Genomic DNA, 20,478 nt, shown 5'->3' on the forward strand with positions numbered 1-20,478 from the left:
TCAACAACCCCCATTTCATTAATGCACACCTTCAAAGATCAACGAAACTCCTCCTCATGCAACATCATAAGCAACGAAGAGTGATCTGTCGAAAAGTGATCTATATAGCGGAGACTAACAATAGCAATGTTAGGTTAAGAAAATTAAGATATGGATTCTCTACCCATATTCTTTCTAGTTGTGATGGCTTAGTTTTGTTTCGTTACCACAAGAATAAACTTCTATTCTGTGTTGCAAATCTTATTACCAAGCATTTACTTACCCTCCCTCCATTTCTAGAACCTATTTTATATTACAAGTCTTCTTCTGTTTTAGTATACGATCCTTCTATTAGGAGATACAAAGTTGTCCATCTCTTTTTTGTTAACAACCATCAATATAAGTGTGCAATATTAACTGTGGGTGCTGAAATTGCGTGGAGGCTGATTGATACTAAACCTATTCCAAACACTAATCCGCTTTTCATTAAGCCTGCACTATTTGCTGGAGGATATCTTTATTGGACTTATAGGGCAATTAATGCTGGTGGTTATCTTCTAGCTATGGATGTTGAAGCTGAAATAATGCACCAGCTTCCACTTCCGACGTACTTCAATGATAGAATTGGTTCTTTTTTAGTGAGGGAAAATGTACTCACTTTCATAGTTGCCATTGGGGATCATGTTTGGGGGGTTTGGGCATTGATAGATTTAAAGACAGGAGGAGAGTGGACCAGTCTTTTTAAAGTTGACTTGGGAGGTGGAAGTGGCATGCGTATTGAAATGCTTCGGCGCAATAATTATTACGCATGGTTTAGCATGTTTCCTATTGGCTGGTTTAAAAATGAAGAGTTGGCGATCTTTTGTAATAGAAACCTACATAGAAATTACATTGTTTATAACATCAAGACACATGAAATTTCAATTTCTTCATTTAAAGGGGTGAAATATTACCTATTATATAGGAATAGGAACTACCATTATGCCCATGTCAACAGCTTGGTTTCGTTGAAGGGATGCTATCTATCCTGCTTTTATATGATCAACAGCTTGGTTCCATGTCAACTGCTTGGTTTGCAATCAGGGCCGGCTCGACCCTTAGGCGACTTAGGCAGTCGCCTAAGGCCCCAGCCAATAGGAAGGCCCAAAAATTTTAAAATTTTCTTATATTAAGTTCTACTATAATTATTTCCTAATATTATTAAACTCTAATAAATATAAAAAATTTATATTAGGCCTCAAATATTTATATCCTAAAATAACTTTTTTGTTTATTCACCACTAGTTTTGATTTTATATTAGGCCTCAAATATTTATATCCTAAAATAACTTATTTTTTATCTTTTTTATCTCTCCTTATTCATTCCGATTTTATATTAGACCTCAAATATTTATATTCTAATTTAACTTCTTTTTTTTTTTTTCTCTCTTCTCCCTCATTATGTTGAACTCTAATTGACACATAAATTTAATATTACCCTCCAAAGATTTACTTTCTTATATGACTTTTTTTCTCTCTTTTTTCTACTCTCATTCACGTTTTACAATAAAACCAATATAAAAATTTACTTTTAGGCCCTAAAAATTTGTATCATTAAATTTTTTTTTTCCCTCTTTCTTTCTCTCTCATTCGTATTTTTTAGAGTAGCACTAAAAACATTTTGGGTAAGATACACCAACAGTAAAATATTAAATATCTATTTAAATGTTGTTTGGAAAAATGACGAAATTTTTTCATTATTTATTTTATTTTATTTTATTTTTTATTATGTTTTATGTTTTTCTTTTGAATAAGTCTTCTCCTCTCACTCTCATTACAAGTTTACAGTTATTATTAACACATTTTTATTTTATTAAAAATTTGTAGAAGTATTGGATTTGGGTTTTCCAAATCAGGTTAAATGGTTCTTTTTCTTTAATTATTTTTTAATTTTATTAACTTTTGTTATTATAATTTGGGTGTATATATATTTGTATATTTTGTTTTTGAGTTAGGACTAATTTTATTTATATTATTAAAAAGGCTACTTTTTTTTTCGTTTAACGCAAATTAGATTCTTAAAAAGGCCACTTTTTTATTTTTTTGCATAAGGCCCCAAATTAGATTGAGCCGCCCCTGTCTGCAATTGCTCGTCAAAAGCATGATAAAAGATTTACAAGCTATTGTTTCTGCTCAACCTTTTCCTTTGATATAAATATGGATTTTTTTTAATGTTTCTGAATTTAGATATGATATTTCATATGCTCTGAAGTTGTCCATGTCTTTCCTGTTAAATTTTTTAACCTTTGATTGAACTCTATTAATAGTAGCTACTTATGGTGATTAATGATAATATTGTAGAGAAAAATTGAAGCTAAACCCCCAAAAAAATTTTATTTTAAATATTGTTTATGGTTTACTAGAGGTGATTAGCAAAGAAAATTACCTTCAAAATTCAATAGTACTCTATTCATAGTCTATACGCACTTTTTTATATATTTTTTATTTGTTATAAATTCAAGAAAGAAAAAAAAAATTTCCTTAAACAGTAATATAAAATTTTCTATTTGTCAATTGAATCCCATTTTTTGAAACTCCAATAATCAATCCAAGTAGGAAAAAAAAAAATTTTTAAATCCAATGTGTGAAACAATTGTACTCACCTACTTACGTATTATATGTGATATCCAAATTCAATCGGAAAAAATTGAGGCATTTATTGTTCAAAAAAAAATTAAAATACAACTCAATTTAAAATTACTATATTAATTTTGAATTTTTTGACACGGTTAATTAAAAATTAAAGATTGAACTTTCCAGCAATGGGCCCTTCAATTGGTCCCATAAGGCAATGATTGTAAAAGATCACATCAGTCCACATTGGGCGCAGCACAGGTGTCTTTCAGTGGGCTCAAATCCCCTGTGAGTTACCCTACAGTCCCCTGTTGTGAACTGATGAAAGGCCTTAGTTTGGCCACGTGTGCTTCAGTTTGTAATATGTCTGTGGGCTCCACTAAAATGGTGCAAAATGCATTATTCCGTTAAATCTGCCTTCCGTTAAACATCCATCTTTAAACATCTCTGAAAAAGACCAAAAGAGCCGGCTCTACAAATTAATTGAGCCGCCTCCAAAAAATTGGGTTGAGCCGTCTCCACATTTCTTCTTGAGCCGGCTGTCCATTATTTTTTTTTCTTTTATTTTTATTTTTTTTTTGCTTGGCAAGGAGCCGGCTCTAAAAATTCTGATCACAGGAACTCTGATCACCTTCACCATCAAAATAAGCTATTGACACAGTTCTGTAAAACTAATTTTACACCTCTGTAAAACTAATTTGACACCCAAATTTAACATTTTTTAATTCTTTCATTTGTCATCTGTTAGTGTAAATTATGATATTTTTCTACTTGAAATTGACATTGGTTAAGCATTCTAGCATATTTGAAATGTTGGATAATTGTAGGACTTTTTTCTATAATCTTCAATAACCATTCTAGTGAATGTAAAATCTTACATAATTGTTTTTTTTAACTGAGTTGGCTTCATTAGGTGCCAATTTGTTATCCAAATATTTTTTCTTCTCATATATGCGGCAATTACACATTTCACAGGTTATTATGTGACATTTATGAGAAAAAATACATTGTGAAGTTTAATAAGTAGGGACACTGATTACGTTCACCATCAAAATAAGCTATTTACACAGTTCTACTAAACTAATTTCACACCTCTGCAAAACTAATATCAAACCTAAATTTAACATTTTTTAATTCTTTCATTTGTCATCCGTTAGTGTAAATTATGATTTTTTTTTTACTTGAAATTGACATTGGTTAAGCATTCTAGCGTATTTGAAATCTAGCGTAATTGTAAGATTTTCTTCAATAATCTTCAATAACCATTCTAGTGAATGTAAAATCTTCCGTAATTGTTTTTTTTTTTTTAACTGAGTTGGCTTCATTACGTACCAATGTGTTATCCAAATATTTTGTCTTCTCATGTATGCGGCAATTACACATTCCACAGGTTATTATGTCACATTTCTGAGAAAAAATACATTGTGAAGTTTAATAAGTATGGACACTGATCACCTTCACCATCAAAATAAGCTATTCACACAGTTCTACAAAACTAATTTCACACTTCTGCAAAACTAATTTCACACCTAAATTTAACATTTTTTAATTCTTTCATTTGTCATCCGTTAGTGTAAATTATAATATTTATTTACTTGAAATTGACATTGGTTAAGCATTATAGTGTATTTGAAATATTGGATGATTGTAGGATTTTCTTCTATAATCTTCAATAACCATTCTAGTGAATGTAAAATCTTCCATAATTATTTTTTTTTAACTGAGTTGGCTTCATTAGGTACCAATGTGTTATCCAAATATTTTGTCTTCTCATGTATGCGGCAATTACGCATTTCACAGGTTATTATGTGATATTTATGAGGAAAAAAACATTGTGAAGTTTAATAAGTAAGGACACTGATCACATTTACCATCAAAATAAGTTATTCACACAGTTCTGTAAAACTAATTTCACACCTCTGCAAAACTAATTTCACACCTAAATTTAACATTTTTTAATTCTTTCATTTGTCATCTGTTAGTGTAAATTATGATTTTTTTTTACTTGAAATTGGCATTGGTTAAGCATTCTAGCGTATTTAAAATCTTCGATAATTATAGGATTTTCTTCTATAATCTTCAATAACCATTCTAGTGAATGTAAAATCTTACATAATTGTTTTTTTTTTTTAACTAAGTTGGCTTCATTAGTTACCAATGTGTTATCCAAATATTTTGTCTTCTTATGTATGCGGCAATTACACATTTCACAGGTTATTATGTCACATTTCTGATAAAAAATACATTGTGAAGTTTAACAAGTAGGGACACTGATCACCTTCACCATCAAAATAAACTATTTACACAGCTCTGCAAAACTAATTTCACACCTAAATTTAACATTTTTTAATTCTTTCATTTGTCATCCGTTAGTGTAAATTATGAAATTTTTTTTCTTGAAATTGACATTAGTTAAGCATTCTAGCGTATTTGAAATCTTGGTTAATTGTAAGATTTTCTTCTATAATCTTCAATAACCATTGTAGTGAATGTAAAATCTTCCATAATTGTTTTTTTTTAACTGAGTTGGCTTCATTAGATACCAATGTATTATCCAAATATTTTGTCTTCTCATGTATGCGGCAATTACACATTTCACAAGTTATTATGTCACATTTATGAGAAAAAAATACATTGTGAAGTTTAATAAGTAGGGACACTGATCACCTTCACCATCAAAATAAGCTATTCACACAATTCTGTAAAACTAATTTCACACCTCTGCAAAACTAATTTCACACCTAAATTTAACATTTTTTAATTCTTTCATTTGTCATCCGTTAGTGTAAATTATGATTCTTTTTACTTGAAATTGGCATTGGTTAAGCATTCTAGCGTATTTGAAATCTTGGATAATTATAGGATTTTCTTCTATAATCTTCAATAACTATTCTAGTGAATGTAAAATCTTCCATAATTGTTTTTTTTTTAACTGAGTTAGCTTCATTAGATACCAATGTGTTATCCAAATATTTTGTCATGAGTATGCGGCAATTACACATTTCACAGGTTATTATGTCACATTTATGAGAAAAAATACATTATGAAATTTAATAAGTAGGGACACTAATCACTTTCACCATCAAAATAAGCTATTCACACAGTTCTGTAAAACTAATTTCACATCTCTGCAAAACTAATTTCACACCTAAATTTAACATTTTTTAATTCTTTCATTTGTCATTCGTTAGTGTAAATTATGATTTTTTTTACTTGAAATTGACATTAGTTAAGCATTCTAGCGTATTTGAAATCTTGGTTAATTGTAGGATTTTCTTCTATAATCTTCAATAACCATTCTAGTGAATATAAAATCTTCCATAATTGTTTTTTTTTAACTGAGTTGGCTTCATTAGATACCAATGTGTTATCCAAATGTTTTGTCTTCTCATGTATGCGGCAATTACACATTCCACATGTTATTATGTCATATTTATGAGAAAAAATACATTGTGAAGTTTAATAAGTAGGGACACTGATCACTTTCACCATCAAAATAAGTTATTCACACAGTTCTAACAAACTAATTTCACACCTTTGCCAAGCTAATTTCACACCTAAATTTAACAGCTCTTGGGATTTAATTGAGCCGGCTCTTGAAGTTCAATGGAGCCGGCTCTAAGTTGTTGAGCCGGCTCTTTGAGTTGGCAGCCGGCTCATAATAAATATGGAGCCGGTTCTCAGAATTTTTAGAGCCGGCTCCTTGCCAAGCAAAAAAAAATAAAAATAAAAGAAAAAAAAAAATAATGGACAGCCGGCTCAAGAAGAAATGTGGAGACGGCTCAACCCAATTTTTTGGAGACGGCTCAATTAATTTGTAGAGCCGGCTCTTTTGGGCTTTTTCAGAGATGCCGAGAGATGGATGTTTAACGGAAGGCAGATTTAACGGAATAATGCGTTTTGCACCATTTTAATGGAGACAAACTGAAGCACACGTGGCCAAACTAAGGCCTTTCATCAGCTCACAGCAGGGGACTGCAGGGTAACTCACAGCAGGGGATTTGAACCCCACAATCATAGGTTATTGGGTGTTCTGAAACGGGCTCAAATCCCCTGCTGTAAGTTACCATACGGTCCCCTGCTGTGAGTTGCTTAATGCCGTGTTTGGCTTGGCACAAGAAAAAGAAGTACACAAACGGTACGGTAACTTAACGTGCCAACTGTAAAGTCAATAAAAAAAAATAAATAAAAAATAAAAAATAAAATAAAAAGAGGGAAAGTTGAAATAAGCTGCCGCCCCGGCCCTTCTGCAGTTTCAATTTCCCCTTCTTCCCTTTTGCTTTTGTTATTTCCCTCCTTCCTTTTTCATTTTAATCCAAACTCTTATTCCTCTCTCTTTGTTCCATGAAAAAAAACATATTGCTTTTGAATTTCTTTTTTATTGGAAACCCTAATTCCTCTCTCCTCTATTCTTACTTTTTTATAATCTTTTTTGAATCAAAACCCAGATTGCAGTGTGCTGATTTCTCAATGCAATGTCAACTATTCATCTACAGGAAGGAAATCTACAATGGACCTGATGTGGTATTTACAATTGACCTAATTAATGCTTGATTGTTGGTAAGTGTTATTAATATTGTGCATTTAATATATTGTTCATTTACAGTCGATTTAGAAAATTTATGATTCTTTCATTTGTCATCAATCTATCATTGTAATGAATGTAAAATCTTCCATAATTGATTTTTAGAACTGAATTGGCTTCAGTAGGTATGAATGTGTTATCAAAAAAATTGGTATTCAATGCATGCGGCAGCCAAATCGGGGTTGGAAACGAAAAAATGAAAAAATGCATAAAGGAGCCGGCTCCACCCAAAGTGGAGCCGCCTCCATTACCAAGTAGAGCCGGCTCTACTACAAAGTAGAGCCTGCTCCACTTTGTAATTGAGCCTGCTCTATTTAGAGAAGGCTCTGAATCACCTAGAGCAGGCTCCAATAAATATTGGAGCCTGCTTTAGGTGATTTTTTAGACATTTCAGAGGTTAATATTTGATATTTATGAAAAAAAAAAAATTGCGAAGTTTAACAAATAGGAACTCTGATCACCTTCACCATCAAAATAAGCTATTGACACAGTTCTGTAAAACTAATTTCACACCTCTGTAAAACTAATTTGACACCCAAATTTAACATTTTTTAATTCTTTCATTTGTCATCTGTTAGTGTAAATTATGATATTTTTCTACTTGAAATTGACATTGGTTAAGCATTCTAGCATATTTGAAATGTTGGATAATTGTAGGATTTTTTTCTATAATCTTCTCTAGTGAATGTAAAATCTTACATAATTGTTTTTTTTTAACTGAGTTGGCTTCATTAGGTACCAATTTGTTATCCAAATATTTTTTTCTTCTCATGTATGCGGTAATTACACATTTCACAGGTTATTATGTGACATTTATGAGAAAAAATACATTGTGAAATTTAATAAGTAGGGACACTGATTACCTTCACCATCAAAATAAGCTATTTACATAGTTCTACTAAACTAATTTCACACCTCTGCAAAACTAACATCACATCTAAATTTAACATTTTTTAATTCTTTCATTTGTCATCCGTTAGTGTAAATTATGATTTTTTTTTTTACTTGAAATTGACATTGGTTAAGCATTATAGCGTATTTGAAATCTTGGATAATTGTAAGATTTTCTTCAATAACCATTCTAGTGAATGTAAAATCTTCCGTAATTGTTTTTTTTTTTTAACTGAGTTGGCTTCATTACGTACCAATGTGTTATCCAAATATTCTGTCTTCTCATGTATGCGGCAATTACACATTTCACAGGTTATTATGTCACATTTTTGAGAAAAAATACATTGTGAAGTTTAATAAGTAGGGACACTGATCACCTTCACCATCAAAATAAGCTATTCACACAGTTCTACAAAACTAATTTCACACCTCTGCAAAACTAATTTCACACCTAAATTTAACATTTTTTAATTCTTTCATTTGTCATCCGTTAGTGTAAATTATAATATTTATTTACTTGAAATTGACATTGGTTAAGCATTATAGTGTATTTGAAATATTGGATAATTGTAGGATTTTCTTCTATAATCTTCAATAAGCATTCTAGTGAATGTAAAATCTTCCATAATTATTTTTTTTTAACTGAGTTGGCTTCATTAGGTACCAATGTGTTATCCAAATATTTTGTCTTCTCATGTATGCGGCAATTACGCATTTCACATGTTATTATGCGATATTTATGAGGAAAAAAACATTGTGAAGTTTAATAAGTAAGGACACGGATCACCTTCACCATCAAAATAGGCTATTCACACAGTTCTGTAAACTAATTTCACACCTAAATTTAACATTTTTTAATTCTTTCATTTGTCATCTGTTAGTGTAAATTATGATATTTTTTTACATGAAATTGACATTAGTTAAGCATTCTAGAGTATTTAAAATCTTCGATAATTGTAGAATTTTCTTCTATAATCTTCAATAACCATTTTAGTGAATGTAAAATCTTGCATAATTGTTTTTTTTTTTAACTGAGTTGGCTTCATTAGGTACCAATGTGTTATCCAAATATTTTGTCTTCTCATGTATGGGGCAATTACACATTTCGCAGGTTATTATGTCACATTTGTGAGAAAAAATACATTGTGAAGTTTAATAAGTAGGGACACTGATCACCTTCACCATCAAAATAAACTATTTACACAGCTCTGCAAAACTAATTTCACACCTAAATTTAACATTTTTTAATTCTTTCATTTGTCATCCGTTAGTGTAAATTATGAATTTTTTTTCTTGAAATTGACATTAGTTAAGCATTCTAGCGTATTTGAAATCTTGGTTAATTGTAGGATTTTCTTCTATAATCTTCAATAACCATTGTAGTGAATGTAAAATCTTCCATAATTGTTTTTTTTTAACTGAGTTGGCTTAATTAGATACCAATGTGGTATCCAAATATTTTGTCTTTTCATGTATGCGGCAATTACACATTTCACATGTTATTATGTCACATTTATGAGAAAAAATACATTGTGAAGTTTAATAAGTAGGGACACTGATCACCTTCACCATCAAAATAAGCTATTCACACAGTTCTGTAAAACTAATTTCATACCTCTGCAAAACTAATTTCACACCTAAATTTAACATTTTTTAATTCTTTCATTTGTCATCCGTTAGTGTAAATTATGATTCTTTTTACTTGAAATTGGCATTGGTTAAGCATTCTAGCGTATTTGAAATCTTGGATAATTCTAGGATTTTCTTCTATAATCTTCAATAACCATTCTAGTGAATGTAAAATCTTCAATAATTGTTTTTTTTTTTAACTGAGTTGGCTTCATTAGATACCAATGCGTTATCCAAATATTTTGTCTTCTCATGTATGCGGCATTTACACATTTCACAGGTTATTATGTCACATTTATGAGAAAAAATACATTGTGAAGTTTAATAAGTAGGGACACTGATCACCTTCACCATCAAAATAAGTTATTCATACAGTTCTGTAAAACTAATTTCATACCTTTGCAAAACTAATTTCACACCTAAATTTAACATTTTTTAATTCTTTCATTTGTCATCCGTTAGTGTAAATTATGATTCTTTTTACTTCAAATTGACATTGGTTAAGCATTCTAGCGTATTTGAAATCTTGGATAATTATAGGATTTTCTTCTATAATCTTCAATAACCATTCTAGTGAATGTAAAATCTTCCATAATTATTTTTTTTTTTAACTGAGTTGGCTTCATTAGATACCAATGCGTTATCCAAATATTTTGTCTTCTCATGTATGCGGCAATTACATATTTCATAGGTTATTATGTCACATTTATGAGAAAAAATGCATTATGAAGTTTAATAAGTAGGGACTCTGATCACCTTCACCATCAAAATAAGCTATTCACACAGTTCTACAAAACTAATTTCACACCTTTGCCAAACTAATTTCACGCCTAAATTTAACATTTTTTAATTCTTTCATTTGTCATCCGTTAGTGTAAATTATGATTTTTTTTACTTGAAATTGGCATTGGTTAAGCATTCTAGCTTATTTGAAATTTTGGATAATTCTTGGATTTTCTTCTATAATCTTCAATAACCATTCTAGTGAATGTAAAATCTTCCATAATTGTTTTTTTTTTAACTGAGTTGGCTTCATTAGATACCAATGCGTTATCCAAATATTTTGTCTTCTCATGTATGTGGCAATTACACATTTCACAGGTTATTATGTCACATTTATGAGAAAAAATACATTGTGAAGTTTAATAAGTAGGGACACTGATCACCTTCACCATCAAAATAAGCTATTCACACAGTTCTGTAAAACTAATTTCACACCTCTGCAAAACTAATTTCACACTTAAATTTAACATTTTTTAATTCTTTCATTTGTCATCCATTAGTGTAAATTATGATTCTTTTTACTTCAAATTGGCATTGGTTAAGCATTCTAGCGTATTTGAAATCTTGGATAATTATAGTATTTTCTTCTATAATCTTCAATAACCAGTCTAGTGAATGTAAAATCTTCCATAATTGTTTTTTTTTTTAACTGAGTTGGTTTCATTAGATACCAATGCGTTATCCAAATATTTTGTTTTCTCATGTATGCGGCAATTACACATTTCACAGGTTATTATGTCACATTTATGAGAAAAAATGAATTATGAAGTTTAATAAGTAGGGACTCTGATCACCTTCACCATCAAAATAAGCTATTGACACAGTTCTGCAAAACTAATTTCACACCTTTGCCAAACTAATTTCACGCCTAATTTAACATTTTTTAATTCTTTCATTTGTCATCCGTTAGTGTAAATTATGATTTTTTTTTACTTCAAATTGACATTAGTTAAGCATTCTAGAGTATTTGAAATCTTGGTTAATTGTAGGATTTTCTTCTATAATCTTCAATAACCATTCTAGTGAATGTAAAATCTTCCCTAATTATTTTTTTTTTAACTGAGTTGGCTTCATTAGATACCAATGTGTTATCCAAATATTTTGTCTTCTCATGTATGCGGCAATTACACATTTCACAGGTTATTATGTCACATTTATGAGAAAAAATACATTGTGAAGTTTAATAAATAGGGACACTGATCACCTTCACCATCAAAATAAGTAATTAACACAGTTTTGCAAACTAATTTCACACCTCTGCAAAACTAATTTCACACCTAAAGTTAAATTTTTTTAATTCTTTCATTTGTCATCAGTTCGTTTAAATTATGGTATTTTTTTTACTTGAAATTGACTTTGGTTAAGCATTCTAGTGTATCTGAAATCTTGGATAATTGTACGATTTTTTAGCTCTTTTCATTAGTTCGGTAAATATTTAGTATATATATATTTTTTGTCACAAGTTATAGAAACTGACTTTAACGTTTTGATGGACCTTTTGCTTGTTGTAGCATTCATACTGAAGTTATCCCAATGGATAATGACTTAAGTATTAATGATGTGAGAACAAGCGTTCCAATCGTTGCCGAAATCAATATTTCTGAAAACTTAGTAGCAGAAGTTGTCAATCCCATTGACATAGAATTCACACCAAAATTGAACATGCAGTTTGACACTGAGGATGATGCATACGACTTTTATAATGCTTATGGGGGTAATGTTGGATTCAGTATTCGTAAGGATTATGCAAATAAAAGCCGTAAGACAGGAAATATTACAACAAGCAAGTTTGTGTGTTCCAAACAAGGTTTTAGGGTGAAGGACAAGAGGGATATCCATACAAGAAAGCCCAGGGCGGAAACTCGAACCGGTTGTGGTGCACTGATGCAAATTAGATATGACCGCAAGAAGGGAAAGTATGTTGTATATAATTTTGTCGAATCTCACAATCATCCTATGATAATTGAAGAATGCACACATATGATGCCATCACAACGAAGAATAAGTGTTGCCCAAGCAATTGATGTGGAATTGGCCTGCCAATCTGGAGTTCCACTCGGTAATGCATTCGAGTTAATGAGCAGGCAGGCTGGTGGGAGGCAATCAATTGGCTACACCAAAATTGATCAACAAAATTTTCTAAGGACAAGAAGACAGAGTGAGTTAGAATACGGAGAGAAGACATGGCTGATGAATTATTTCAAAATTCAATCTTGTGAGAATCCTTCATTTTTTCACACCGTGCAATTGGATAGCGATGAAATGATAACTAATATCTTCTGGGCAGATTCGAGAATGATAATTGACTATGGGCATTTTGGAGACATCATCACATTCGATACGATATACAAGCTCGTCCAAAGCAATCGTCCTTTTGTGGCTTTTCTTGGTTTGAATCATCATCGGGAGACTGCTGTCTTTGGACTAGCATTGATGTATGACGAGACTGCCAATTCCTTTGCGTGGCTGTTTGATTCATTCTTGAATGCAATGTCAGGTAAGTAGTCTAAATGTAAATTTTTTTTTTTTTTTTTTTTTTTGCAATTATTAAAGGCTGAAGTTGATCATGCCCTTTTAATAAAAATCAGAATCATACTGAAAAAGTATATATATATATATATATATAAAAGGAAGGGTTAAAAAATGGCATGATCAACTTCAGCCTTTAATAATTGAACATGGCCATTCTTTTTTACCTTTTTTATGTGAATTACTTTTTCAAATGAAGATATTTTATTGGGCCATAATGTTCTTGCCTTCAAATTTTCAATCCTGTTAAAAATTTTAGTGATGATGTATGATAAGATTGCCTATTCATTTACATGCCTTTTTTTTTATATTCTTGAATGTGATGTTAGGTAAAGCACCACAAACGATTCTTACTGACCAAGATGGTGCAATGGCAAAGGCGTTGGCACAAGTTATGCCGAGGACAAGACATTTACTTTGCACGTGGCACATCATGGCAAATGCACAGAAGCATGTAGGCACCATTTTTAGGAATGATGAAGGGATTAAAAGTGTGCTGAGTCAATTCATGTACTGTTATGATGATAAGGATGATTTTTGTATACAATGGGATGTAATGTTAAGGGACTACAATGTTGTTGGTAACACATGGTTGAACAATTTGTTTGGTTTAAGAGAAAAATGGGGTTATCCATTTGTTAAACATTGGTTTACCGCTGGAATGCGGACAACGCAGCTGAGTGAAAGTTTAAATAGCTGCTTGAAAGAGTACTTAACCAGGAAAATGAGTATTCCAGATTTCTTCATGCACCTTGACAGGCTATTGTCAGACAAACTGTACAAGGAATATCAAGCTGAGTATGGTTTACTCAGTAAACTACCTAGACTTAAACAAAATTGTCCCATTCTAAAACAAGTGGGCAATATGTACACATTGAAGATTTTTGAACTTTTCCAGGACCAATTCATAGAAGCTTCTGTGGTTGGTACCGTGGAAGGAACAAGTTTTGATGAAAATGGATTACGTGTTTCTAGAGTATCTGTTCATGATGGCAGTATGGATCAGACTGTGACAAGGTGGGATGATGGCTTTCTAACTTGTTCGTGTGGGAAATATGCAATGGAAGGTATTTTGTGCAGCCATGTACTTAAAGTACTGAAAGACGACACTCAGTATTTCAAAGAATTACCTTCTATGTATATACTAAAAAGGTGGATGAGAAAAGCTAGGGATAACAGCGTACAAGACATCCGTGGATGTGAAGTTATTGTTGATCCTAAACTTGAAGTACGCAGAAGGTATAGGATGTTATGTCGTTTTTTTACAGAAATCAGCTCATTTGCATCCGAGAAAGAAGATGTATTCAATAATTTGATGCTAAAGGGGATGAAATGGAAAAGGAAACACATTAATGTTGAAAGGCAATGTTTCGATGTTGAACAAGAGGCAACCAATGAAGCTTTTTCAACTGAAAGAAATAATAATCATGAACATAATGAAAGTATCATTGGGGAAGCCATGACCGGAAGTAATGCCAAGGGTATAAAGAATAAAGAAACAGGTGGTAAGGGACCAAGGCGCAGGAAGAAGAATAAGTTTGAACAATACATGCAGAGAAAAAAAAACTATGCGAAACGAAAGGTTAATTTAATTTATTTTTCTATTATTTGATAATTTAATTTTTCAGTATATGTCATTAACATTTTGATATTAGCAATGTCATAATTTTGTTTTTACAATGAATAAATCTATTATTTTGTAGAAATCAAATGGCAACAACAGTGTTAGTGCAGGTGTAAGTGGCAGTAGTACCGTGCCACCTATTACATATGTACATATGAATGTGAGTTTTCTCCTTTTCTTAAATGAAAACATTGATTTTTTATTTTTTATATATTATTATAATTTTCAGTATGATAATCTCTTAATTAAGAATGTTTATATTGAAATAAGGGTTGTGACATTCCTAGCGACGCCACTTGGATTTACGAAGATCATCACCCATGTGCATGTTTACATTCGGAAACAAATATCAACCAAATGACATATTGCCCTACCACTAACTTCAGTCATCCCAGGACTCCACCAACTGAACAGGTTTAAACAAACTTTTTTTCTGAACTAGGTATATAAAAATTAATGAACATTATTTCATACTTTTGAAATCCATTAGTTAATGAACATTGACAATATATTGGCAGGGGACTCCATTTGTTTCGTATCATGAATGCCGATTCTCAGATTATCTTGTAAGTTTATCTCTTATAAAATTTATGCTTCTGCAATATATTCTAAACATGTATGTTTTAACTTTGCATTAATTAACGTATGTACAAACATTGTTTTTGTATGATCCATTTTAAGGATGTTGATCACACCAGTGGTGACCGTAATTTGATGCCAATGTCGGAGGAGACAACATCCGAGATTAATCCTCCAGCTCGGCAAAATTTGTTTTGAGTTAAGAAATTCATGACAAATTGTTGGTGTATAGGTATACTATGGTTGATGGATGATAACAGAATATGGTGGCATAAAAAATATATCCATTTTTGAGTAAAGATTTGTAAATGTATGGATAACTTGTTCACTTTTGTTTTTTGGGTTTTGTATATATGGAAAATAAAATGGATTTTTATTCAGGCCTATTTATGTCAATTGAAATATGTATGTGCACATATATTGTTTAGTCCATTTTGTTTGTGATTTGGGACAGGTTGAAACCATTAATTTCAAGGTGACATGGTTCCGTGAATGGCATTTGGCTATTTTCTCCAATGATGGCGATACTTAATTGCCTCTTGCATATGGCGATTTTATATTAGACAGTGTTAATTAGATTATCCATCCCAAAAGTTCCATTTTGTTACTTCAAAAGTTAAATACAACATCACACTACATACGTCACAATACATACATACACATATATCACATTACATACAGAAAACAACATCAACGGTTATCATCAGTTGACTATGACTTTTTCTCCAATGATGCCAGACACCATCAATATGTGGAGATCACAATGGCAAAGATTACATTTTATTTTCTCCTCATTTATTCGCTCGACCATCCACCATTTGACGTGAACCATGTCACCTTCATAGTTCGGTGGTCCATAATCTTCCTTACAACAAGCAGGAATGTTATGAAATAACCCATTTGACCACCCTCTTTTCACTATTGAAATCATTTGTTCCCTCCGATGTTTTATGATCAGTTTATTTGTTATGTCTGTGTTCATGTTCGAAGTTGTTGAATACCATTTACTTTATCAGCATCATTGCCATATATTAATGCAATGGCTAAAGCAAACTTACAACCAGTATGCTGAAGATATGCACCTTTGGTTAGAATACTTAGGCCATCTGCCCGATTTTGATGCAAGAAAAATAGCTCCTACATCCAACATAAAGTTATTAAAAATAAACCCGATTAAATTACTTTCACAATTTAGTAAAGTGAGTGCAAGCAACGTACCACTCCGGAGACAAACATAGCCTCCAAATTGCCATTATCAACACACTTTTGCATGAACATGCATCGCAAATAGTAAGTATCACTGGTAACCCCCGTTTGTATTTCGTACAAGGATTTAAAACTGAGAAGTCGTAACATATGTGGCTCCAAACACACCATAGCTAGCTTATGAGAACTGCACATATTTAAACACTTTTAACAAAAAAATTCGTGAATGAAAAAAATATTATAAACATAAAACAATAATGTACAATTAAATCCTTACCATTGTTGAAGTTGTAGTAGGTCTTGAAAATTATTTGCTGCCACTCTACTAACCACCTCACTGAGCAACGGCGGTGGGAGTTCTTCTATTTTCATTTTCTGAGCCAACTTGTTTTGTGTATGCTGGTTACCTTTTGGGGGAAGGTTAACCATTGGTTTACCAGAAAGGGAAGAACTTATGGTGGATATATAGTCAATGTGCATAGCCAATTAATGTGGTAGGTTAGGATTAGTTGAACACGAAATTGTGTAATAACTCACAACATTAGCTGTAAATGTATAATTAAATGCACTGCTTGTTTGACATGACTAAGTATATCTACAACAGCAAACTTATATAGAGATATTTGGTTGAACCGGCAAATCTCTTCTAAGTACATTCACCATCTCAACTATGTATTCACATCCTGTTATTTAAGTAATAGCACATATGAAATTATCTGAATTCACCATACTGTTTTTCTGATTTGAAGTGAATATAGATAAAATAATATGTGTGTGTGTGGGCACGTGTGTGTATATTAATAAGAAAGCATAAAAAAATATTAAAACTCCTTAAAAAAAATACAATCTTCACCTTCATAATTAAGTATTCACACCCTGCTGTATAAGTAATATCACATACAAAACTATATGAATTACCCAAACCCTAGAAGGAGCCGGTTCTTGTAAACAAGAGGAAGCGGCTCCCTAGCCTTGAGAGCCGGCTCTCCTTTTTGGGAGCCTGCTCTTTGGATGGAAACTTCATTTCGTTGAAAAATGCTTTTAGAGCCGTCTCTAATTAAAATGGAGCCTGCTCTAATTTTCTGAGCCTTCTCTACAAATCTAGAGCCTTCTCTACTTTCCCTTGAACCTTCTCTAATTTTTGTAGAGCCTTCTCTACTTTCAGTAGGAGGCTTAAAATGAATTCCAGTATGATGTAAGGCTCATATGAATGTGTTTAAAAAGCTAATGAGCTAATTTTATGTTCTTTGAGAGATGAGATGAGAATGATATGCATGAATTGTAATTTTGAGCTTCGAATCCTATCAATATGCATCTATCAAGATACTTAAAAAAGCAATAGAATAGCACTAGAATAGCACATTAGCATGATAACACATCTTTCTCCCCCTTTGTCATCTCAAAAAAAATGGGAGACTAAATGAATAGATAAAGAAAAATAACTTGCCATTTCAGGAAATATCAGAGAAGAATGAATTAAAGGGCAAAAGATAAGCAAATATGGCAATTTATAGATAACATAAAGAGAACGTGAACACGAGTACCATATGACAGATAAAGGCACAGTTTATAAAACACAGAAAAATGCTTCTCTAAAGCAAATAAAGCTAATAAGTGCACACAAAAGAGGGTTTGAAATGGAGAAAAACTGTTCTAAGGAGAAGAAGGTCCATATTGGTTTTGAAATTCTGTAAAATCGTCATTAAGATGAGCAATTGCCATGTGCATTTCGTCAAGTTGAGTTTGTTGTTTCTCAAGAGTGGCTTGGTTTTAACGAGTCCCTTTGAGAATTTTCAACAAGAGAGCACGATTGGTACGATTTTCAACTGGAACTTCCTCATTTTCATCATCGTCATCACTTTCATGGTCGTCTTCATCCCCATCATCAACATCCTCAATCTCTTCTCCTCTAGCTCGAGCCTCTTCCAACCTTCGTTGCCTAGGATAAAACCACACATTATTGTAATCCCTTTTTAGCCCCATTGACGCAAGATTGGAGGCAGTGAGAATGTGTCTTGGCCCTGGTTTGACTGCTTCACGACTATCAAGCGGAACCTTCTTAGCCATAAATATGTGAGAGAGAACCATGGGATAATAAAGAGAGACTTCTTTCTTTTGCATGTAAGAAGGTGATGAAATATAATGTATGCAAGATCAAAGTGCTTGCCATTTAAGACACACCAGATAAGAAAGACGTCCATGTGGGAAACTTTGGATCGACTGCCAGATTTGGGAAGAATAGAATACATGATGATCTTGTGAATCAGCTGAGCTTCCATAGTTAATTTTTTGGTGTTGACTTCTCTGGTATTTGTTACATTTGAATCATAACTCATTTGCCGAATAGCCGCGAGTTTATCAAAGCCTTGTCCTTCAAACCAGTTGAAATGAGAATAGAATTGAATTCCATCCACAGAGGGAAGATGAAGGATTCGAGCAATGCTGTTTGTATCAAGGTGAAAATATATTCCAGCCACATAGCAGTTAAGTTTTTCTTGTCTGGGCATTTCTTCAAGATGAGTGTAGAATAACTTTACTAATTTTGGATAGTAACCTTCATTCATTCCAACAAATGATCCAAGGCCAATTGCATCAAACAATCTATACGTGTTGAGATGAAGATCATTGCAAATTGTGTCAGACAACACCATTGCTGTGGCCACTTTTCTATGCTGAAAGAATTTGTCATATATGCTTTTGTATGTGGGGTTTTTATATAGCATGGTGGCAGAGATTTGAAGTGGAGGAGGATTTGGTTCACTAGGGCCTGATTCATCATTATGTTGAGTAGACCGTTTTTGTCCACGAGAGGGATTCTTTCTACGTGAGGATGAAGCCTTGGACATTTCGAGAAATTAAACTGAAATTACAGAGGAATTCTCTGAATAAAAATCCAATTTAAAAGGCAAGGAAAAAATTCAATCTCAAATAAGTGTAGACAGAAGATTAACAGTAAAACAAATTGAATCAATGGAAAGGCCCAGTCAAAGTTGCACATTTAGTTAGAATTTTGAGGGAAAAATAATTTATCTAGACATGAAGAACCAAAATGGAGGCATACTAGAGGATTCAAATTTAAACTGAAATGGAAGCATATGGAATTTTAACAGGACAGTGCATGGAACAGTCCTAAAATGCGAAATTGATAAACAAAAAAAAATTTATATAACATGCTCTAGGGATTGAGATATATATAAATTCATCCTAAGAGTAGGAATTCAACATAATTGTGAAATGTACTACTCAAATGAACCAAAGTCATCACAAGTATTCAAAAATAAATTTAGATAATAAAACACAAAAACAAACAAAAATATTTGCCAAACTAATTTTTTTTTTTTTTTTGACAAAATTTATGCAAGAACACAAGATTTGATCAAAATATGATGGATCAACAAATTGATTAAAGGATAAATGGAAGTTTGTGCATAAATTTGGAATTTGCAGACCATAGACTAAGCAATTCTTGCTAGAATAAGTCTTTTACATGTGAAAGAAAAAGGCTACATTGCAATCAAGGGTCTCATGGAATGATGAAATCAAAGGAGTAAATTAAAAATTAATTACTGAACATTCAATAAACAAGTAATGAATTTATGAAATGTAGAAAAAAATAGATGAAAACTTACTTGCTTGAAGAGACTAGAGGAGAATGAAGAAAGCCCTAGCCGAGATGCTCTCTGGAAGTGAATGAAATTATGCCCAACAGTGAGTAAATGATATACAACAGAGAGCAATTCGAAAGGCCATATTAAGGAGATGGAGCCGGCTCTTGGGATTTAATGGAGCCGGCTCTTGAAGTTCAATGGAGCCGGCTCTAATTTGTTGAGCCGGCTCTTTGAGTTGGCAGCCGGCTCATAATAAATATGGAGCCGGCTCTCAGAATTTTTAGAGCCGGCTCCTTGCCAAGCAAAAAAAATAATAATAATAAATGAAAAAAAAATAATGGACAGTCGGCTCAAGAAGAAATGTGGAGACGGCTCAACCCAATTTTTTGGAGACGGCTCAATTAATTTGTAGAGCCGGCTCTTTTGGGCTTTTTCAGAGATGCCAAGAGATG

At 32.1% G+C, this 20,478-nt stretch overlaps 1 protein-coding gene across 1 annotated transcript; it reads left to right on the forward strand.

The window, feature by feature from the left end:
* Window positions 1-542: 542 nt before the first annotated feature.
* On the forward strand, window positions 543-15,410 carry LOC132301011 (protein FAR1-RELATED SEQUENCE 5-like). The gene is made up of 7 exons (XM_059798308.1): window positions 543-814; window positions 11,992-12,977; window positions 13,339-14,591; window positions 14,713-14,793; window positions 14,904-15,047; window positions 15,152-15,199; window positions 15,315-15,410. The coding sequence occupies exons 1-7, from the start codon at window positions 543-545 to the stop codon at window positions 15,408-15,410; spliced, it is 2,880 nt and encodes a 959-aa protein (XP_059654291.1).
* The last annotated feature ends 5,068 nt before the right edge of the window (window positions 15,411-20,478 follow it).

The sequence above is a fragment of the Cornus florida genome, unplaced genomic scaffold (genome assembly GCF_030987335.1).
Source record: "Cornus florida cultivar Cherokee Brave unplaced genomic scaffold, ASM3098733v1 CherokeeBrave_3.0.0_Hap2_Chr03, whole genome shotgun sequence".
NCBI classification, from domain to species: Eukaryota; Viridiplantae; Streptophyta; class Magnoliopsida; order Cornales; family Cornaceae; genus Cornus; species Cornus florida.

Bases quoted from the DNA above. Each gene is read 5' to 3' on its own strand.
- LOC132301011 (XM_059798308.1), top strand. From the start codon at position 543: ATGGATGTTGAAGCTGAAATAATGCACCAGCTTCCACTTCCGACGTAC. The intron at 14,592-14,712 runs GTTAATTTAATT...ATTATTTTGTAG, and splicing joins AAAACTATGCGAAACGAAAG to AAATCAAATGGCAACAACAG. The intron at 15,048-15,151 runs GTTTAAACAAAC...ATATATTGGCAG, and splicing joins GGACTCCACCAACTGAACAG to GGGACTCCATTTGTTTCGTA.